This window comes from Heterodontus francisci, chromosome 38 (assembly GCF_036365525.1).
Source record: "Heterodontus francisci isolate sHetFra1 chromosome 38, sHetFra1.hap1, whole genome shotgun sequence".
NCBI lineage: Eukaryota > Metazoa > Chordata > Chondrichthyes > Heterodontiformes > Heterodontidae > Heterodontus > Heterodontus francisci.
The window spans coordinates 13,969,220-13,992,984 of NC_090408.1; the positions used below are offsets into that span (position 1 = coordinate 13,969,220).

A 23,765-nucleotide genomic window follows, 5' to 3' on the forward strand; every position below is an offset into this window, starting at 1 on the left:
GATTAACTTGGAGTAGCCATCATCTCCTGATGCTGGCTGTGAACCAGTGAATCCTCAGCCATTTCTTCCCAGAAATAAACCCCTGCACTGGCAATCTGATAGTGTCTGGTAAATGTAGTGGCTATAGCAGAGTTGGTTGCTTACTTCAAAGATCCTGCATTCAGCCTGGATCAACTTGATCCAATTGCAAATGATCATTTTGTGTAAACAGACTCTTTGATCAGCCTGAGATTATGGGAGTAATTTTAACCTAACACATGGGGTGGGGGGTGGGGGTGGTGGGGGGGGGGGGGGGGGGGAGTGCTACGAGACCGGGTCCAGGACTAGTTTTATAGCCCACCCAATACTACGTCTGTTGACTTCAATGGGGTGTAAAATCACGTGGGGTGTAAAACCAGCGTTGCACTGATCTAGTCAGGTTCCCAATGGGCAGGCCAGATTAATATTGCCCCCAATATCATCAGGGGTTAGAATAATCTGAGTTTTGTACCTTCTTTACTTTGTATGTGTGAAGTACCAACTACAAATCTGCAATTGTTGACAGAGAAATTAGAATATTTAAATTGACTGTTGTCAGGATCTGAAAACAGCATGTTTCTGGTAACAATAGCTTTTTTGGCAACTTAGTAGAACTTCACATACCAGCTGCCATTCTCCCTTATGCCATGACGGAGGGCAGTCAAACTGGTTGCAGGCCTGCAATTCGGGAGGTTTTGGATCTGAACACTCCTCATCAGCAACCTTGATGGAGTCTTCAATAACGTGTGTTATCATACGTTTACAGAAAACATCCCTCGTCTGTATGCCAACTCCACAAGTAGCACTGCATTGTCTCCATGGTCTTGTATCCCATCTGATAAAGTGGAAGAAATTACACAGTAAATTACTGAAGAAATGTGGGAGGGGCATTACTTGCAGTTTCATGCAGAACACGATACCAACACATGAACTGAATTGATGCAGGCTCTCTTAAACTCAGATTATTTTTAATAGTTTGCTGATAATTTGCAGTGGAAGCTCTAATCAGCAACAGTCCTGCAATTAAATGAAAATCTGGGTGGTGCTGTTGGCCAACTTTCACTCTGGAGGCCTGAGTTCAAATTCACCGTTGGTTTAAAAAAAAAGATAAAGGTCATGTCTGACCTCACATTTGGCCACTGAAGAGGAACTCAGTCACTTTTAAAAAAGAAACAGATGAATTTCTGTAACTTACTTATGAACAGAATCTCCTGCTCACTGTTCCAAACTGTGTGCAGCTGTGCTGAGGAGAAATTCAGCTAGTTAATATTGCATTGTTTCAAGATATTAAGGGGCAGGAGCGATATTTTGACTTCTGAACTGTTGGTTAAATTGTTCTCAATGGGCCGTCACAGGTTTTAGTAAAAATTGATCCCACAAGAGATAGGCTGTCCTGAGACCTGGACAACAAAATTTAATTAAATAAAACCAAAATACGAGGGCTGGCAAATCACAGCATTACAAAATCTAATTCCTCTTTAATCGCCTTAGAAACAGATCCTAAATGGGAGGACCAAATTGTTTTATATCACAACATTTTAGCTTTGAAAGAACTAATTGCTCAGGGCCATTATCATCAGGTATTTTAATTTGTGTATATGCTTATATTTTGGTTCAAAAACTCCAATATATGAATATACTATTTAGCTAATAGGGAATTAATCATAGAAATATATGCTGCTCTGCTTTGTGTGTTTTAACAATACTGCTAGAGGGAATACTTTGTAGTTGTTTGTTATGTTATTGGAAGGGAGTGCTCTATATATATATACATGAATAATATATGTGTTGATATAAAATTTATTTTAGAATGCAAACATGGTCAGCAGTGATTCGAACAATGTTAGGATTCCAAATCAGGTAATTCCACAATTTAATCATCTCCCTTTGATCTTACTTTGATGGCCCTTTGAAGAATCTGCTTTTTCTGCAAAAAGTAAAAGTAAAAAGACTTGCATTTATATAGCACCTTTCACAGCTTCAGGACGTCACAAACACAGGCAATGAGGTACTTTTTGAAGTGTAGTCACTTGTAGGAAATGTGGCAGCTGATTTGGGCACAGCAAGCTCCCACAAACAGCAACATGATAATGAACAGATAATCTGTTTCTAGGTGTTTCTTAAGGGATAATTATTGACCAGGACACCAGGAAGAACATCACTGCTCATCTTCAAAGTAGTGCCATGAGATCTCACATGTCTACCTGAGATGGCAGACTGGGCCTCAGTTTAATGTCGCATCTGAAAGACAGCACTTCCAGCAGTACAGCGCTCCCTCAGTACTGCATGAAGTGTCAAGCTAGATTTTGTGCTCAAGTCTCTGAAGTGGAGCTTGAACCCACAACCTTCTGACTCAGGCAAAATTGCTACCAGCCACAGCTGACAAAAGAAGTAAAACTGTCGGCATCAGAAATTAAACGTTACCACCCGTGGTGGAACAAGTGTTCCAAGTTGGAAATTTCTCCAACCGTAGCAGCACATAACTAGTTGTGTAATAAAGACTGAGGTTACATTTTCCACCTGGCATTGATGCAAAGCATTTGTGGTACTCAATACCACAAAAATGGCAGTGTAAATTGAAAGCCTGATACACATGTGTTTCTGCAGTGCACCCCAGTGAACCACCTTACACTGCTTGGGGGCGTCACACTGAGTTACTTCTAATGGATCTGGTATGAAAACAGGTTGAAAAAATGTACAACTATTCTATTGGAATTTCTGTGCATGTTATAACCTTAACAGAGTCTTATTAATCAAAACAGAAAATGATGGAAATATTCAGCAGGTCTGGCAGCATCTATGGAGAAAAGAAACAAAGTTAACATTTCAGGAATCATTTCTCTCTCTCATAGAGTTATACAGCACTGAAACAGGCCCTCCGGTCCATCGTGTCTGTGCTGGCCATCAAGCACCTAACTATCCTAATCCCATTTTCCAGCACTTGGCCCGTAGCCTTGAACGCTATGGCATTTCAAGTGCTCATCTAAATACTTCTTAAATGTTGTGAGAGTTCCTGCCTCTACCACCTCTTCAGGCAGTGCATTCCAGATTCCAACCACCCTCTGGGTGAAATTTTTTTTCCTCAAATCCCCTGTAAACCTCCTGTCCCCTACCTTAAATCTATGCTCCCTGGTATTTGAGCCCTCCGCTTAGGGAAAATTTTTTTTTTTTTAGAAATACAGCACTGAGACAGGCCCTTCGGCCCACCGAGTCTGTGCCGACCATCAACCACCCATTTATACTAATCCTACATTCCTACCACATCCCCATCTGTCCCTATATTTCCCTACCACCTACCTATACTAGGGTCAATTTATAATGGCCAATTTACCTACCAACCTGCAAGTCTTCTTGGCTGTGGGAGGAAACCGGAGCACCAGGAGAAAACCCACGCAGACACAGGGAGAACTTGCAAACTCCACACAGGCAGTACACTGAATTGAACCCAGGTCACTGGAGCCGTGAGGCTGTAGTGCTAACCACTGCGCTACTGGGAAGTTTCTTCCCATCTAACCTATCAATGCCTCTCATAATTTTGTATACCTTAATCATGTCCCCCCTCAGCCTTCACTGCTCTAAGGAAAACAACCCTAGCCTTTTCAGTCTCTCTTCATAGCTGAAGTACTCCAGCCCAGGCAACATCCTGGTAAATCTCCTCTGCACCCTCTCCAGTGCAATCACATCCTTCCTATAGTGTGGTGCCCAGAACTGTACACAGTACTCCAGCTGTGGCCGAACTAGCATTTTATACAGCTCCATCATAACTTCCCTGCTCTTATATTCTATGCCTCGGCTAATAAAGGCAAGTATCCCATATGCCTTCCTAACCACCTTATCTACCTGTGCCGCTGCCTTCAGTGATCTATGGACAAGTACACCAAGGTCCCTCTGACTCTCTGTACTTCCAATGGTCCTGCCATCCATTGTATATTCCCTTGGCTTGTTAGTCCTCCCAAAATGCATCACCTCACACTTTTCAGGATTAAATTCCATTTGCCACTGCTCCGTCCATCTTACCAGCTCATCTATATCATCCTGTAATCTAAGGCTTTCACTATTTACGACACCACCAATTTTCGTGTCATCTGCGAACTTACTGATCATATCTCTTATATTCACGTCTAAATCATTAATGCACACTACAAACAGCAAGGGTCCCAGCACTGATCCCTGTGGTACACCACTGGTCACATGCTTCCACTCGCAAAAACAACCCTGGACCATCACCCTCTGCCTCCTGCCACCAAGCCAATTTTGGATCCAATTTGCCAAATTGTCCTGGATCCCATGGGCTCTTACCTTTTAAACCAATCTCCCTGGTGGGACCTTATTAAAAGCCTTACTGAAGTCCATGTAGACGACATTAACTGCCGTACCCTCATCTACACATCTAGTCACTGCCTCGAAAAATTCAATCAAGTTAGTTAGACACGATCTCCCCCTGACAAAGCCATGCTGACTATCCATGATTAATCCCTGCCTCTCCAAGTGGAGATTAATCCTGCCCCTCAGACATTTTTCCAATAGTTTCCCAACCACTGATGTTAGACTCACTGGCCTGTAATTACCTGGTTTATCCTGGATACCCTTCTTGAATAATGGTACCACATTCGCTGTCCTCCAATCCTCTGGTACCTCTCCTGCTGCCAGAGAGGGTTTGAAAATTTGTGTCAGAGCCCCTGCAATCTCTTCCCTTGCCTTACATAACAGCCTGGGATCCATCTCATATAGGCCTGGGGATTTATCCACTTTTAAGCTCTCTAAAACAGATAATACTTCCTCCCTTTCAATGCTAATATGTTCAAGTATATCACAATCCCCCTCCCTGATCTCTACACCTACATCGTCCTTCTCCATAGTGAACACAAATGAAAAGTAATCATTTAAAACCTCACCTATGTCCTCCGGCTCCACACACAGATTGCCTCTTTGGTCCCTAATGGGCCCTACTCTTTCCCCTGGTTATCCTCTTGCCCTTAATATATTTATAAAATGCCTTAGGATTTTCCTTTACCTTGACCGCCAGTGTTTTTCATGTCCCTCTTCGCTCTCCTAATTATTTTTTAAGTACCCCCCTACACTTTCTATACTCCTCTAATGCCTCCACTGTTTTCAGCACTCTGAATCCGCCATAAGCCTCCTTTTTTTCCTGATCCAATCCTCTATATCCCTTGACATCCAGGGTTCCCTGGACTTGTTGGTCCTACCCTTCACCTTAATGGGTACATGTTGGCTCTGAACTCTCACTATTTCCTCTTTGAATGACTCCCACTGGTCTGATGTAGACTTTCCTACAAGTAGCTGCTCCCAGTCCACTTTGGCCAGATCCTGTTTTGTCATATTGAAATCGACCTTCCCCCAATTCAGTACCTTTATTTCCGGTCCATCTTTGTCCTTTTCCATAACTACCTTAAATCTGACAGAGTTATGGTCACTATCCCCGAAATGCTCCCCCACTGACACTTCTACCACTTGTCCAGCTTCATTCCCTAGGATTAGGTCCAGTACTGTCCCTTCTCTTGTAGGACTTTCTAAGTACTGGCTCAAAAGCTCTCCTGTATGCATTTTAAGAATTCTGCCCCCTTTAAGCTTTTTGCACTAAGACTATCTCAGTTGATATTGGGGAAGGTGAAATCCCCTACTATTATTACCCTATTATTTTTACACCTCTCTGAGATTTGCCTACATATCTGCTCCTCTTTCTCTCCCTGACTGTTTGGAGGTCTGTAGTACTCTCCCAGCCAAGTTATTGCCACCTTTTTGTTTTTAAGTTCTACCCATATGGCTTCATTTGAGGAACCTTCTAAGATATCAACCCTCCTTACTGCAGTAATTGACTCCTTGATCAACAGTGCAATGCCACCTCCTCTTTTACCACCTCCTCTCTCTGTGATCGCAATAATATCATAATCCCATGTGCTAATCATCGCCCTCAATTCATCAACCTTACTAGTAAGACTCCTTGCATTAAAATAGATGCAATCCAGCCTTGCATTTTTCACTTGTGCCTTAACATTTTTACATTTGCTCTGCCTTCCAGATTGACTCAGTTTCTCTTCTATATTTGACTGTGCCTCACCCCCTACTGTACCTCCGCTCTATATCCCATCCCCTGCCAAATTATTTTAAACCCCCCCCCCCCACAACAGCACCAGCTAATCTCCCAGCAAGGATGTTGGTCCCGTTCCGGTTCAGGTGCCATCCATCCACCTTTGCCAGAAACAGACCCAGTGATCCACGAAACTAAAGCCCTCCCTCCTGCACCATCTCATCAGCCACGCATTTATCTTTCTATCCTCCTATTCCTATACTCAACAGCACGTGGCACCCGGGAGTAATCCAGAGGTCCTTTGAGGTCTTGCTTTTTAATCTGCAACCTAGCTCCCTAGATTCTTGTTGCAGGACCTCATCCCTCTTTCTACCTATGTCGTTGGTACCAATGTGTACCACAACCTCTGACTGTTCACCCTCCCCCTCCAGAATGTCCTGCAGCCGCTCCGAGACATCCTTGACCCTGGCACCAGGGAGGCAACATACCATTCTGGAGTCACGTTTGCAACCACAGAAATGCCTATCTGTAACCCTTACGATAGAATCCCCTATCACTATCGCTTTTCCACTCTTTTTCCTCCCCTCTTGTGCAGCTGAGCTACCCGTGGTGCCACAGACTTGGCTCTTGCTGCATTCCCCTGAGAAGCTATCTCCCCCAATAGTATCCAAGTGGAAAATCTGTTAGATAGGAAGATGGACCCAGGGGACTCCTGCACTACCTGCCTAGTTCTTCTACTGTGCCTGGCGGTCACCCATTCCCTTTCTACCTGAGCAGTCTTTACCTGCGGTGTGACCACTTCCCTCTACATGCTATCCACGATGATCCCAGCCTCGCGAATGCTCCACAGTGTCTCCAGCTGCTGCTCTAGATCCGAAACGCAGATTCCGAGTAGCTGCAGCTGGAGACACTTCCTGCACACGTGTTCGACCTGGAAACTGGAAGTGTCCCTGACTTCCCACATTGCACAGGAGGAGCATTCCACATTGCCAATCTGCCCTGCCATGACTGACCCTTAATTTATCCCCTTAAATTATCCAAAAATTAGATTATTTACACTAGGGACCTTGATTCCCTAAAGAAACACTACCTACTATATTAAAAAAAACTGTAGACCTTTCCCTTTACTTTTAGTTACTCCACAGTGGGCGGAACAGTGGCGCAGTGGTTAGCACCGCAGTCTCACAGCTCCAGGGATCCGGGTTCGATTCTGGGTACTGCCTGTGTGGAGTTTGCAAGTTCTCCCTGTGTCTGCGTGGGTTTCCTCCGGGCGCTCCGGTTTCCTCCCACATGCCAAAGACTTGCAGGTTGATAGGTTAATTGGCCATTATAAATTGCCCCTCGTATAGGTAGGTGGTAGGGAAATAAGTAGGGACAGGTGGGGATGTGATAGGAATATGGTATTAGTGTAGGATTAGTATAAATGGGTGGTTGATGGTCGGCACAGACTCGGTGGGCCGAAGGGCCTGTTTCAGTGCTGTATCTCTAAAAAAAAAGATGCTGCCTGACCTGCTGAGTATTTCCAGGACTTTTTGTTTATATTTCAGATTTCCAGAATCTGCTGCATCTTGCCTTATGCATTAGAATCTTTTTAATCATCAGAGAATGTAGACGCTGCCATCTGCTGTCTTCCTATATTAACAAAATCGCTTCCATGTAGCAGAATTGTCTGGCAGACAGAATGCAACCTGCGATGTAACTCCAGTCTTGCCAGCTGCACTTTGCACTCGCAACTAATGCAATTAAACTTGTTTATAACGTGAGATCTGAAATGACCAGTGAGGGAGTGGAATGACAATGGAGGTGTGCATGCCTCCATGGCTTTTTGTTTTGAACTCTGGTGAGATTCTGTTGAAAATAAGAGCAATTGCAGCACTTCTATAAATGAGTGAGTTTTAATTTACGACATGGTAAAACATATAACTTTTGTTGCCTCTCTAAGCTGATGCAGATCAGTAACACTAAGAGGCTACAGGATCATGGGGAGAGGTCAGCATCATCCAAGTCCACTGCATCTTTCCCACTCAGCGACACTTTACCTTTTCACGTATGTTCTACCTATGAATACACCTGAGCCCAGATTTTGCAGTCAGCAATGAACCGACAACTCTAGCTGTTGGTTGCACTTACTTTAAAGCAGAGCTTCACCATTATTTCCAATGCAAAATTCACACCCTGTATCTTCTTAGGGTGTTCAATTGGAATGCTGATATTGTGTAAAGAAAGCAAAATTCAATCATGCGACGCTACTAACAAGTTCAATATCAGTCATTATAATATAATTCAATAGTCCCATGAAGATCACTTGTGCATAATTATTCACACAACATTTAAACAGAATTTTGTGCTACTAGTTTTTATCTCACTAGCTGTCTCTACAGAAATGGTTGTACATGCCTTGACGTGCATAACCAACACAGTAGTGGTAAACGTTGACAACTTTAAACATTTGTCTCAGGTTCCACAATAAATCTCTTTTTTTTCCATTTCCAGACACTTTGAGGAAATTTCCATTCTCTCCAATGTGTTAATACGAGCTCTGAACAGGCATCGTATCTATCTTTCCTACTTAGGATCAGAGGATCATAGGAAACAGGAGCAGGTGTAGGCCATTCGGCCCATCGAGTCTGCTCCATCATTCAAACAGATCATTGCTGATCATCTACCTCTACGCCATTTTCCCCACTATCCTTATATCCCTTGATGTCATTAGTATCCAGAAATCTATCGATTTCTGTCTTGAACATGCTCAATGATTGAGCTTCCACAGCACTCTGGGATAGAGAATTCCACAGATTCACCACCCTCTGACGAAAGAAATTCCTTCTCATCTCAGTCCTCAACAGCTTGCACCTTAATCTGAGACGGTGTCCCCTTGTTCTAGACTCACCAGCCAGAGGAAACATCCTATCCACATCTACCCTGTCACGCCCTTAAGAATTTTGTAAGTTTCAATGAGATCACCTCTCATTCTTCGAAATTCTCGGGAATACAGGCCCAGTTTCTGCAATCTCTCCTCATAAGACAATCCCACCTTCCCAGGGATTAGTCTGGCGAACTTCCGTTGCACTCCCTCCATGGCAAGGATATCCTTCCTTAGATAAGGAGACCAAATATGTACACAATACTTCAGGTGCGGTCTCACCAAGGCTTTATACAATTGCATCAAGACATCTTTATTCAAATTCCCTTGCAATGAAGGCCAACATACCATTTGCCTTCCTAATTGCTTGTTGTATCTGCATACTAGCTTCTAGTGACTCATGAGCAAGGACACCCAGGTCTGTTTGGACATGAACACTTCCCACCTCTCATAATTTAAGAAATACTCTGCCTTTCTGTTTTTTCAGCCAAAGCGGATCACTTCACACTTATTTACATTATATTCCATCTGCCATGTTCTTGCCCATTCACTTAGCCCATCCAAGTCCCCTTGAAGCCTCCTTGCATCCTCCTCACAACTTACATTCCCACCTAGTTTTGTGTCATCAACAAATTTGTAAATATTACATTTGGCCCCCATATCCAAATCATTTACAGATTGTGAACAGCTGTGGCCTAAGTACTGACCCTTGTGGTACCCCACTAGTAACAGCCTGCCATCCTGAGAAGGATCTATTTATTCCTACTCTCTGCTTTCTGTCTGTTAACCAATTCTCAACCCATTGCAGGATATTACCCCCAATCCCATGTGGTCTAATTTTGTCCTGTGTGGGACCTTATCATAAGCCTTTTGAAAATCCAAATACACCACATTGACTGGTTCTCCTTTGTCTATGCTACAAGTAACATCCTCAAAAACTCCAACAGGTTTGCCCAACATGATTTCCCTTTCATAAATTCATGCTGACTCTGACCAATCATATCATTATTTTCCAAGTGTCCAGTTATCACATCCTTTATAATAGATCCCCTAACATTTTCCCTACTACTGACGTCAAACTAACAGGTCCGTAGTTCTCTGTTTTCTCTCTTGCTCACTTGTTAAATAGTGGGTTTATATTTGCTACTTTCCAATCAGGAACCCTTCCAGAATCTATAGAATTTCGGAAGATAACTGCCAATACATTCACTATCTCGATAGCCGCCTCCTTCAATACTCTGGGATGTAGCTCATCTGGTCCAGGGGATTTATCAGCTTTCAATCCAATTAATTTTTCCAGTACTACCTCTTTATTGATACTTAAATTCATATCTTAAGAATGTGATGCAAACTCTGTCAAATTGCTTTATAACAAGCTTGATCTCAGTGTTAACGGTGCTTACCCAGTAACTGACATTATTATTTCAAACTAATTAAGGAGTAAAAATTCTGCAGTGCCTACTCCTGGTGCATGCCGGGGCAGATCTCACATACTGAGTCTGTGATTTTATGTTCATTAAAGTTAGTGCACAGAATATCACAGAGTGGGAGTCTGGCGAGCAGAATCTTCACTTTTATACAACTTCACATTAAGGCACATTTAGCAGATGCATTCTCAAATTCCGAGACCAAAGTCATCCCATCCCCACCCACCGCTCCACTGCCCCCCACCCCCCCACACCCCCTTCACCACCACACCACCATCCTCCATTGGGTATCTGGTTAAGAACAGGATTATGGATTTTAATGATCATAGAATCATAGGACACAGAAGGAGGCCATTTGGACCATCATGCCTGTGCCGATTTTGAACGAGCTATCCAATTAATTCCATTCGCCCTGTTCTTTCCTTATAGACATGCAAATTTTTCCTTTTCAAGTCTGTGTCCAATTTCCCTTTAAAAGTTACCAATGAATCTGCTTGCAATGCCCTTTCAGGAAACGCATTCCAGGTCACAACAACTCAATGTGTATAATGTGTAAAGTGATACATGTTAATAGGAATAAATTTTGTTTGAGTTTGGTTGCTCCCGACCTGTTGTGACTTTGGACACATACTGAGGATGGCAACTGACACTTTGTGGTCACCGAGAAAGTTTGCAGAAATGTTTCTCGAGAGATCGGATGAGTTGGAGAATTTCTAATAGACTTCCTTGGGGGTTACAAGTAAAGGCAGCCAGAAGATTAAACTTACCAAATTGCTCAATGCAACTTTTCTGAGACTTACAAGACAATCAAAACCAATGATTACTACTTAACACCAGAACAATGCGCCTACCTTTTAAAAAACATTAGGTGAATGCCATTCTAAGCTGAGTTCCGAGGTAAAGATGAATTTTAAATCATTGTATTTTACGTCCAAAGCAAAGACAAGTAGTTGAAAAGCTCCTGGAAAGTTGAAAGGTACCTGTGACTGTTTTTCTTTCTCCCTTTCCGCTCATGTGTGTCACCATGGTTTAGGGCTTTGAACACATGAGCTCCTATGTTGAGACAGTGGCCAACCTCATGGACAGCCACATGAGTAGATGCAGGAACAGCACAGTGATATGCACAGGATGCATTCAACGCTCTGTATCATTGACCCAAGCCAGTTGCATTGATAGCACAAGGATGCACAGAGTCGATGCCAGTTGTGCCCCAGCTGGTGGTCCACTCCCGCGATCCAGAGTGCCATCCTAGGGTTGGGGCAGTGACCGATGAGGATGAGGGAGCTTCCCCTCATGGGTGCCATTGTCAACATTGGCCTCCTTGGCCCCTCTGACTGAGGGACCATTTCTGCAGCAGGGTCCTGTGATGGAAACTTCCCCTGCATTGATGCCACAATGAGGACGGCTGCCATGGGCATCTCAACCGCAAGCGGAGACAAGTGACCAGGCTGCCTCCACCTCATCCGAACCCATAGGGGAGCACCATGCAAAAGTGGCCAAAAGCAGAGTGTCACTGTGTTGGTCAAAGCACTGAATGATTCAATGGGGTTTACTTCACTTGTTATTATGTACTTTGTTACTTTCTGCTAACACTGTAAACACTGACACATGTCTCCAGATGTGTGAGCTTCCATTCTTTAATGACGTAACTGGAAAAGAGGGAAGAAGTGATGAAGGAAAGCAAAAGTCTGCAAAGGGGGACTGATGGGCATCATTCATTGGCAGTAAGAGTGGATCTATTCAAGGCTGTGTCTTCAATGGAAGTGTTCTCACAGGCAGCTCAAAGTGAGTTCCAGAGCATGCTAGGTTAGAAGTGCTCAGCTGAAACGTGCCTGGATCAGGTGTGCCCAGGCGTTGATGCCATCCTGATGAGGCCAAGTCCTGTGCCGGCCCTGGCCACCCCCTGCACAGCCTGGGCATCTGGCTGCTCTGAGTCTCTCTCTTCCTCCTCTTCCACCTCTTGCTCCTCCTCTTCCGCAAATGAGCTGTCTCATTCCAGGGACTCACCCTCTTCAAGGTCCACTCCTCTCTGGAGGGTCATGTTATGGAGAGCACAGCAGACAGCCATAATGTGCAAGTCCCTTGGAGGATTGTACTGCAGGGCACCACCTGACCGGTTGAGGCACAGGAGCCACAACTTCAGCAGCCCGATGGCCTGCTCGATGGTAGTCCTTGTGAGCAGACGGCATCGGTTGTAGTGCCTCTGTAGCTCTGTCTAAGGGTCACATAAAGGGGTGAGTAGCCATCTCTTCAAGGGACATCCCTTGTCCCCTAGAATACATCCACGGAGTTTGGGGGGTGGAAAGAAGAGCTGCAACACCCTGGACTGCCAAAGGATGACAACATCATGGCAACTGCCAGGATAGTGAGCACAGACGTGCATGAAGCTCTTACTGTGGTTGCAGACCAACTGAATGTTGAGGGAGTGGAAGCCCTTCCTGTTGGTGAATCTCACTGGCCGTTCATTTGTTGCCTTAATGACCACATGAGTGCAATCGCTGCTGTGCACCTGTGGGAATCCAGCGATGGAGGCGAATCCCACTGCTCCCTGTGCCTGTGAGGCACCATTTGTTTCAGGGCATCAGTGACCTGGAGATGCAGTGGTGTGCTGCTGCTGCTTGAGAGATGCCACCAAGGTCCACTGCTGATCCTTGGAATGAGCCAGAGGCGAACAAGTTCAAAGCCACAGTGACATTGATAGCTACTGCAAGGGCATGGTGAGCAGTACTGCGAGATGTGAGGTTTTCCACTATGAGGGCACAAATCTCAATGACCATCTGCCTAGATGGGCACAGTCTCCCGTGGCACTAGCTCTCTGATATGTCCAGGTAGCTTCTTCTTCGGTGATACACATGATGCTGTGGGGGTATGGCCTCTGTTGTCTTCCTGCCCCTTGTTCCACTCCTCTGCCCTCCTCTTGCCCAGGGTTCTGCCTCTCCTGCTGAGGATGTTGATCCCAGGGGTCAGCAATGCGCCTGTACACAGACACCAGTGTCCGTGGTAAAAAAAACATTTTGAGGTCCATGATGGTAATTTCAGAGATGGAAATTTCCACCAAATGGCAAATTTCCTACATTGGGATTTCGGAATGCATCATTGGTTTTTCTTTCCGACCAGATCGGCTTTTAACAAAAAATGTAAACTACCAGTTTCACAGCTGAGAGGTACTGAAAACAGGAACAGCAGCTTCTGAAAATCGGACAGCTTTGCGGTTTTCCAGCAGTTTCTGATTTTTTTATAAACGCCTACAGGAAAAACACATAGCTGTCCAAAGTCAGCGATGAAACTGGCAGGTGTTTTTTTTTAAGCTGGCCATCCACAAAGCTGCTCTGCTGTCTGTTCCCGCTCTCGGCAATTGTCAGAGAGCGCGGGAGGCACAGAGAGAGAGAGAGGGAGAACACAGAGAGGGAGACAGAGAGAGCAGGGACGACATAGAGGGGGGCGGGGCGACACAGAGGAGGACGGCACAGAGAGGGGGACGGCTCAGGGGGGTGTGACATACAGAGGGGGGATGGCATAGAGAGGGGGGATGGTACAGAGGGAGGGGGATGACACAGAGGGGGAAACGACACGGTGGGTGGGTCAGAGAGGGCGGGATGATAAGGGAGGGAGGAAAACGATACAGAGAGGGGGGGATTACACAGAGAGGGGAGGAAACAAAACAGACAGGAGGGCAACACAAAGAGGGGGGCAACACCAAGAGAGGGGGGACAACTCAAAGAGGGGGGGGGCAACTCAAAGAGAGGGGGGGGCAACACAAAGAGGGGGGGGACAATACAAAGAGGGGGGAACAACATAAAGAGGTGGGTAACAACACAAAGAGGGGGGACAACACAAAGAACCGGGGACAACACAAAGGGATGGGGTACATAGAGGGGGAGGAACAGAGAGAGTGAGAGAGAGGAGAGAGAGGGAGGAGAGAGAGAGAGAGAGAGAGGGGGAGAGGCACACAGAGATATGATGGAGAGAACGATCGAGATCACTCCTGACAGACAGACATCTATCTGGAATACTCTGCATTGCTACAATAAGTGTGTGGGCAAATAAAATGCCAGGTATCTCACTAAATCAACGTTCAATGTAGTGACAATAAAGTGAGTCAATAAATTGGTCTCCTCATTAAAGCTACTGCACAAAAAATGCATATTGTTTTGTTGTTTTGATTGATAGTATCATGCAGGCCCCCACCTGCCAAGAATGAGGCATAGTAACTTCGCCACATGGACATTAAATTTCAAATTGTTGCTGGGAAGAAGAGAAGGCCTGTGACAAGGGGTTGCCAGGCCCCTGGCTGGAAAGACATTTTTGCACACTAACAAACAGTGTTTGTAACAAAGGAGCTATCCCCTGCTCCAATGCAATCCACAAACAGATGTGGTCAAACCAGTTAGTCACATGACTAACCTGCTTGGCAGTCTGGCTTTTTTTCTGAATTGTACAGTTTTGAACTGAGTGCCTGCAAAAAGCAGAATGCTCCTTGATTGAAGAAGACTTCCTGTCTGCTCCCATCTCTTTCTCACGGAACTCCAAAACCCACTGAAGACATATGAACCCCAAGAGAGAAAAGACTCCTACAGTGAACAAGGTTTAAGAAGAATACTGGGCCCCAACGAAAAGCAAGATCTACCGACAATCAAGGACTCTACAGTGAGCTCGAAGAACTGTAACAGCAACTCTTCAGATATTGCCTCAAACCTTTCCACTTTATTTTTCTTCTGCTCTTTTCTGTCTCGATTTGCATGTGTGTATCCCGTATGCATGTTAGCCTGGGTGCGTCATGCATCCGTTGGCGTCAACCAAATTAGAGTTTAAGTTTAATAAATTTCAACTTTTCTTCTTTAAACCTAAGAAAGCCTGTTTGTGCTGATTTCTTTGCCTTATAATTGGAAAGCACTTAACAAGGATTCACCAAGAGGGAGCTAAAGACATGGTGTGTTTAAAATAAAACCCTGTTACAGCAAGACCAGGTGAAGGCTGAAAGGGAACCCGAGACATCTTTCTGACCTGGTTGTAACAACAGTAAGATAAATGTTTAATGCCTTTATCTTTCTGAAATTGTCTCACCGGCCCCCTATGTAAGATGTAAGACAAAAATTGTAATCTGGCTCCCCGATGTGAAAAGGTTGGACACTCCTACTCCAAGCCTTTGACCTTGTGTTTTAAAATAACCTGGCAGCTAGGCTATTTTAAAAAAACAAGGTTAAAGGCTGTGTTATGTAAACGGGCCGTCCGCCCAAGGCCAATCAAGACCCTTAAGGGCTCTCGCCCACAAGCGGGCATGCTGAGGACGTGGAAGGCCGCCCAGCGATAGCTTGGGGGGGGGGGGGGGTGCCATGGCAGTCGGGCACAGGATGCCCGATTGAGGGCCGCCCCCGCCTCCCAAAACTGCCCCCGGGACCCAATACGCCCTCCCCTCCCCACTCCAAACGACAACTCCAGCCTCACCAGGGAAGGACCAATCCCCCTGGTGAGGCAAGCCCAACTTACCTCGTTCCCAGCCCCCATGGCGTTGGCTGGGCTGCAGTCCCAGCAGAGGCCACTGCTCCTGGTGGTGCTGCTGGGACTAACAGCTGCCGGCCCGCTGATTAGCCGGCAGCTCACTGAGGCAGGACCTCCTCCTCAAGTGGCTGGAAGTCCCGCCTCGGGACAATTAAAGCCCAGGGACCCATAAAATGCGGGACGGATTCCCGGACCAGGTGGAAGCGGGTTAGCCACCGACTTCTGCGTCGGTGGCAAATTTCTTTCCGCCTAAAGTAAAATCCAGCGCAATATCTTTGTCAAACGTCCGTGGTGCAACATTCCAGTGCCTATCCCCGGTTGATCCTCATCACTACTCAACGCAATCTCTGAAAACCTTAGTCCCAAGTCCAGCTGTTGCCCCACTTGTGCTCAGCTTCACTCAAAATGATTTATGGACCTCTCCCCTTCTGACCCCACAATCCCTGAAGGGTCATGATGCTGTCCACTCCCCGAGGGTGTACAGATCACTCGCTCCACTGCGTCTGCTCACCTGACGACACCTGTGTGCCAATGGCTAAGTGCCCCTCCCCACTGTGTTACTGCCTCCTTGTATATGGACTGTTCCTGACCCATTGTGCAACCTTGCACCCCCACCAAAATTCCAAACTGGCCCTTAATGAGCTAACAACAAGCTAGTCAGCAAGCTCAATTGACCACGTATCCATATTGAGCTGAGTCCTGCCTTTCCTTGTCCTGAGAAAAATTGAGGGAGGCAGGAATGACATTGCCAAATCGGCACTCATTTTCGCACCCGCCCACTTCTGCACTTGCCCCCATCGTGGCCGGAAAATCCTGCCCTATGGTTTTGCTTCTTCTAAAAATTTCAAAACAAGTTAGAGAATGAATTTTGCAATGTGTTACATGATAACTTTTGACAGGAAAATTACTTATTTTCCACAGACAGAAAAGGACAGACTTGGCAGGTGAGGGACATACAGCCCAAAATTGAGAGGGAGTGTCTGGGTGTGTGTATCTGTGTAAGTGTGTGTTTGTGTGTGTGTCTGTGTGAGTCTGTGTGTGACTATGTGTGTGACTATGTATGTGTGTGTGAGAGAGTTTGTCTGTGTGTGTTTGTCTGTGTGTGCGTGTCTGTGTATGCGTGTCTGTGTGTGTTTGTGTGTCTGTGTGTGCGTGTCTGTATGTGTTTGTGTGTTTGTGTGTCTGTGTGTGCTTGTTTGTGTGTGTCTGTGTGCATGTGTCTGTGTCTGTGTCTGTATGTCAGTGTCTGTGTGGGTCAGTTGGACAGACAGAGAGAGAAACAAACATTAGGAACATTTCTTAAGAAAAAGTGGCTGAGTGAGGGAAAGACAGATGAACAGAGAGCGAAATTGTTGAAAAGTTACACCGAATACACCGACTGTGAAACAAGGGCATGCACAGACAGAAAGAACTTGAAGGGAAAAAAGTTACAGGGCCACAGGGAAATAGCAGGGGTGTGGGACTGATTGGATAGCTCTACCAAAGAGCTGGCAATGGCACAATGGGCTGAATGGCTGTCTCATTCTAAGATTCTATAAAAGAGATAGAAAGTGTGTGGGAAATATACAAGAGAGAAGAAACATAATCAGGCAGAGATTTACACAGAGGGGGAATTGGAGAAAAATGTAAATTTAATTGCCTCATATTGCACATCTTTTTGCTCACCTTTTCTTGAAGCTGTTTCTAGCTCGTTACTATAATAGCTACCTATATAATCGGCAAGGACAGAGCTCACTGAGACTATTAAAAATTTGACTTTGATTAAATTGCTGCTAAGTGGCATGTAAAGTTTTTGTACAAGCGGTTATTAGTGCAACCAACGAGAGACTTCCTTCACTTTTCATCAGGTTGAGAGAGGCAGAACACCATGGCTGGGATTTTATGCTGGCAATGGGTTCTCAGCGTCTGGAAAAAGAGACCCCATGTCGCCTCTTTTGTGGGCAGCCTGCCCAATCTAGTGCCAATTAGGCACTTAAGTGGACTGCAGCGGGCCTTCCACGGGATCAAGGACCCCAGCAACGAAAGTCCCATCCTGGGAGAGCTGCTGACCAATCAGAGGTCAGCAGTTTTTTCCACTGAGGAGTACCACCATGGAGGCAGTGACTGCTGCCGCTGGAGCACCCACCTGAGACCCGGGGGGGGGGGGGGTGGGGGCGCTGCACCCAGGCCACAGGTAGGTCAGGGCGGGAGGAGTCTCTCGGGGTGGAGGTAGCAGGGGAGGGAGCTGTATGGGGGTCGTTAGCAAGATCAGGGGATGGCTCTCAGTGGGCCCCGCCCCCCTTTCCGATGCCAGGTTTCCCGGTCAAGCAGTAAGTGCCTTTTCACAGACCTTCCCGCCCTGGACTGAATTTTGGCGGAGGAGGGATGGTGACGAGGTCTACCTCTGCCACTATCCCACCCGATTTTATGCTCTTTCCACCTCGAAACGCACCTCGGGGAAGGGCATAAAATCCCACCCAACCCCCACCCCCACCCCCCCCGCCCCACATCTCTTTCAAACATCCTTCTAATTGAAACTAATTTCCTGATAACCCTGCCATTGTATAACAGTACAACTCAAGCCACTGTAAGTAACACCATGTGATATCTGCCTTCAACATGGAGTCAGTTTGATAAGATGCATTTCCCGTCCATCACATCACAATTCCTGCCTCATTTGCTGATTGGCTCTTATTCCCTATCGTAAACCAAGAACTTGCATTTATGTAGCCCTTTTAACATAGTAAAACATTCTAAGACACTTCACAGTGACAAAACATTTTGGTAAGGTGGAATAGAGGATTTTGGAGAGCTGATTGGTAGCATGGTTTAAAAATTAAAAGGTTTTGAGAAACTTTTAACAGGCGGAGGGAGAAAGGAGGAGAGGGTCATGGAGGGAGTTTGACAACAGCAACAAATCAGAATAAGTGGATATCTTATCATTGGACAAAAAGCAAGCTAAAATAAAAATCAATAATCAAGAACTTAAAAATAAATCAAAAATGAGCAGTCAGCATGCTATATGACATACGATTTTTCTAATTTTATTTGTCCTTGGACTGTGGGCAATACTGGCAACATTTATTACCCGTCCCTTGTTGCCCAGAAGACATTAAGGGGGTAAATTTAACGGAACTTGTCCGGTGGAAAACTGAGGCAATCAGATCAGCCATCAATTCAGCCCCCACCCGATTCACACCGCCCACCTGATTCAGTTTCAGTGGAATAGACTGGGTGGCTGATGTGATCCTGCCAGTTTCTCACTGCGCGAATAGATTAAAATTACCTCCTAAGAGTCAACAACATACTGTAGGACCGGAGTCACTTGCAGTCCAGACTGTGGAGGGGTTGCGGGTTCCTTTTTGTGAAGGACATCAGGTTTTTATGACAAAAAGGCAGCTTTCAAAGTCATTTTCTGGTTTATTGAATTTAAATTCACAATTGGCCATAGCAGGATTTGAAATCATGGCCTCTAAGTACCACAACTATTAGGACCCATACTCTTTATATTTTGTAATGCATTCTAATTGGTTAAAGAAAAGCTTTGCATTTATATACCGCCTTTCTATACATTTATATACTGCCAAAGACTTGCAGGTTGATAGGTAAATTGGCCATTGTAAATTGCCCCTAGTGTAGATAGGTGGTAGGGAATATGGGATTACTGTAGGATTACTATAAAAAAGGGTGGTTGATGGTCGGCACAAACTCGGTGGGCCGAAGGGCCTGTTTCAGTGCTGTATTTCTCTATGACTCTTTCATGTCAGGACATACAGAAGTGCTTTACAATCAATGAAGTAATTTTTTGAAGTGTAGTCACTGTTGTCATGTAGGTTACATTAGCTGCTTTCTTCTATTTATTTAGACTGGGGACTGAAATAATTGTTCGCTTAAACACATTTATTTCTGTGACTGTGGTATTTACCCATCTATCTAGGTGTGAAGCTATTTCAATCTGCAAATTGGAGTTCATTTAGTTTATTTCTATTGAGTTTTTACACCAATTTTTCGTTCTGCCTCCAAATATTTTACCTCACTCTTAGCTATATTAAATTGCACCTGTCACCTGTCTGTCCATTCTTCTAACTGAAGTCTTTTATAATCCTACTTGCTGCTTGCCAAACCTTCTACTTTTGCGTTACCATAAAATTTCAAGATTACGTTCCCTATGCCCAAATACTCTATACACACACCAGAACAAAAGTGCACCAGACACCGACTCCTGGGGTACACAACCTCTGACCCTTCTCCAATCTGAGCAATACCAGTTTACCCTAACTCTCTGTTTCCTGTCTGGCAACTACTCCTTCCCATGCTGTTATGTTTCACCTTGCAACTTACTTCTGAATTTTTCTGGCTTGCCTCCTGTAAGATATCTTATCCAAGGTCTTCTGAAAATCCATTTATGCTACATCTACTGCATTACCTTTATCTATCCAATTGGTCACTTCTTCAAAAAGCTCCTAATAATTGGTCAAACAGGACTTGCCTTTAAGAATTCCATGACGACTGTCCTTGACTAACATATGCATTTCTAAATGCCCATTAACTATCTTGAATTATGGATTCTAAAAGTTTAACGGCCATTGACTATCTGCTCTATAGTTAACTGGGTTATCCTTCTCGCCCTTCTTGAACAATGATGTTGCATTGGCTCGTCTCCAGACCAATGGCATAATTTGTATATTTAACAGGGATTGAAAATTAAGGCCCGAGAAATTAGGCAAAGATTAAAAGGAAGGATGGGGCCAATTAAGGAGCAAAAAGAAAATCTTCTTGTGGAGGCAGAGGGCATAGTTGAGGTACTAAATGAGTACTTTGCATCAGTCTTCATTAAAGAAGACAGTGTTGTCAATGTCATACTAAAGTAGTAGAGAAATTGGACAGGATAAAAATAAAGGAAGGTACTTAAAGGTAGGTAGCACTTAAAAGTAGAAAAGTCACCTGATCCTGATAGATATATCCTAGGTTGTTGAGGGTACTAAGGGTGAAAACAGTGGATGTTTTAGCCACAATCTTTCAATTCTCCTTAGATATGGGAGTGATGCCAAAGGACCGGAGGGTGGCAGATGTTACAAAAAAGGGGAAAGGACTAAACTAGGTTTGCTTTCCGTGGGTTTCCATTTTCAACTGTCAACTTGAGCTACAGGTACTGTATCCAACAGTAATGGATGAGAATCAAACAACATTATATTACTACAAGTTTAAAAAAATGCAGAAATAACTTGGAAAGATTGGTTTCCATCTGTAAAACTCTTGTTACTGCCAGATAAAATTTTTTCCACAGTATCCAATTATATTAATTCTTGACACATGCATATAAGTTGAAAACTGTCACTAATATACTAAAGAGATGAGCACAACATAACCCCAAGTCTCTCACTTTCACTCCAGAAACAAGGTTTTATTTTGTTAACCGGGAATTTGATATGCATTACATGGTTGTAACTATGTGTTAAATTATTAAATGAATACCAGACTGGGGCCTGAAATCCAGCTCTTTGTGTTTACGCCAAGGAGTCAAGTGAATTTATTGTTCCCCAAACAGCTCGATAGCTTCATATTAAACTACCATAGCTCTGGCATAACTTCAGCACACCAATGCACTTTTATAGTAATTACACAATAACTTCTTTGCAATGTTTCCATTTAAACCTATATATTGATGTGCAGCAATGTTTTAAATCTCACTGTTTGCCGTCTGGTAACTACAACAATAAAGGCTTTGATCCTCAGCTGTGGGATCTATACACAGGAGTGCACTAGTGACTGGACATTCAGTAGGACCATGATGAGAACTGGGTGGGGTGCAACAGAAGGGCGTCAGTTGTGTTGACTTATAGCAGTGAATACTGTGCAGGCCCCTGAGACACTGGCTGTCATCACTGGTTGGTGGTTGGCATATATTCAAGTCCTAATCTTAAATGATATGCAGGCACTGAGTGCACCTAAGAAATAATTTTATCATTCCCAACCAGATTGGCTGAAGAGGGAGCAACATAGTGATGGTGGCAACAGAGTCCTTATGCCAGGGGTCACCAAAACGTTGATCGCAAGACTAGTAGCTCACCAACAGTCTCTGAGTAGGTCGCCGGCAGTGATTGGAGCATGTGCAGTGTGGGCGATGATTGTAGCATGTGCAGTGGGGGCGGTGATTGGAGCATGTGCGGTGTGGGCGGCGATTGAAGCATGTGCAGTGTGGGCGGTGATTGGAGCATGTGCAGTGTGGGTGGTGATTGGAGCATGTGCAGTGTGGGCGGTGATTGGAGCATGTGCAGTGTGGGCAGTGCTTGGAGCATGTGCAGTGTGGGCGGTGATTGAAGCATGTGCAGTGTGGGCGGCGATTGTAGCATGTGCAGTGTGAGCGGCGATTGAAGCATGTGCAGTGTGCGCGGTAATTGGAGCATGTGCAGTGTGGGCGGCGATTGAAGCATGTGCAGTGCGGGCGGTGCTTGGAGCATGTGCAGTGTGCGCGGTAATTGGAGTATATGCAGTGTGTGCGGTAATTGGAGCATGTGCAGTGTGGGCGGCGATTGAAGCATGTGCAGTGTGGGCGGTGCTCGGAGCATGTGCAGTGTGGGCGGTGATTGGAGCATGTGCAGTGCGGGCGGTGCTTGGAGCATGTGCAGTGTGAGCGGCGATTGGAGCATGTGCAGTGCGGGCGGTGCTTGGAGCATGTGCAGTGTGAGCGGCGATTGAAGCACGTGCAGTGTGGGCGGTGATTGGAGCATGTGCAGTGTGGGCGGTGATTGGAGCATGTGCAGTGCGGATGCTGGAGCTGGACGGAGGTGATTGTCTCACCTCTGCAGTGGCTGAGCAACCGCCGAGTGCAGGAGAGGAATGGAGATGGCAGGTGTGTGGGGAGTCTTCATAAACACCCAGTGTAGTCCTCAAACACCCTCAATAAGAATAAAAGTAAAACACTGCGGATGCTGAAAATCTGAAATGAAAACAGAAAGTGCTGGAAATACTCAACGGGTCTGGCAGCATCTGTGGCGAGAGAAACAGAGTCAATGTTTCACGTCAGTAACCTTTCATGTTCTGTTTCATGTCCGATTTTAATTTTCATTGCAGTCACTGGAGAGTGAAATCGGGTTGAGTGTAAAATTTGCATCCCAACTGTTCCCATGAGTTTCTTGCCCACAAGTTAAAATTACCCCCTTACTGTCTAGACCCAAAGTCAGTATACAGAGGCAGCTAGAGGTCATGGTGTTACCAATACTCCTTGCAAGCATCTGCATGATCTGGAAAGGGAAGAGAAGGGGCGAAAATTAAAACAAAATCCAATACAGAGAGAGGGATCATTAAGAAAAGTCTAACAGTAAGCAGAAAGAATCAAAAAAAAGTGATGCCTCCAATTTTAAGAGAGTGAAGATATTTGTAATAATGCATGAAGGATACGCAGCAAACAAACAGAGGCCATATAGTAGAGGGGGTGAACACAATACCACATAACAGGAACAAAGTGTGTGGTCTGAAGACAGCTGTAGGGATAAGCAAGGAATTCTACTGTGAACTTCTCTACTATATTTAATGAGAGCAGAACAGAAAGCAGCAACTGACAGAAATCCCTGCATATATACTGTTACTGCAACAGTACTCTCCCAATTGAGGTGTTCAATGTGAAATGCTTAAGAAAACAAAGAACAAGAAATTAGAACAGGTCACATATGCTGGCATCTAGCCAGTCTGTTACACTTTGGCATCACACTTCTATCTGATTGTTTTATGAATATCACATTTGAGCCAATGATACTTTACAACTGAGCAGATAGAAACTGGGGAAAGCACACAGATAAATGTGCAATGAGAGACCACATTTGGAGTACTGTATATAGTGTATATAGTTCTTGTCTCAATATTACAAAAAGGATATTGAATCACGGGATCAGGTGCTAAAAAGAATGACAGGAATGATACCAGAATGAAG

The 23,765-nt window shown here is 44.9% G+C and overlaps 1 protein-coding gene across 5 annotated transcripts in view; it reads right to left on the bottom strand.

Moving 5' to 3' along the window:
* adamtsl3 (ADAMTS-like 3) overlaps window positions 1-23,765 on the bottom strand; it is a 723,872-nt gene that overhangs the window by 134,043 nt on the left and 566,064 nt on the right. For all 5 annotated transcript variants that reach the window (XR_010969700.1, XR_010969699.1, XM_068017734.1 and 2 more), the window contains exon 18: window positions 643-853. Coding sequence is in view for 3 of the 5 variants with exons in the window: in XM_068017734.1 (XP_067873835.1) it covers window positions 643-853 (211 nt within the window). In the remaining 2 variants the exon portion in view is untranslated. The remainder of the gene's footprint in view (window positions 1-642; window positions 854-23,765) is intronic.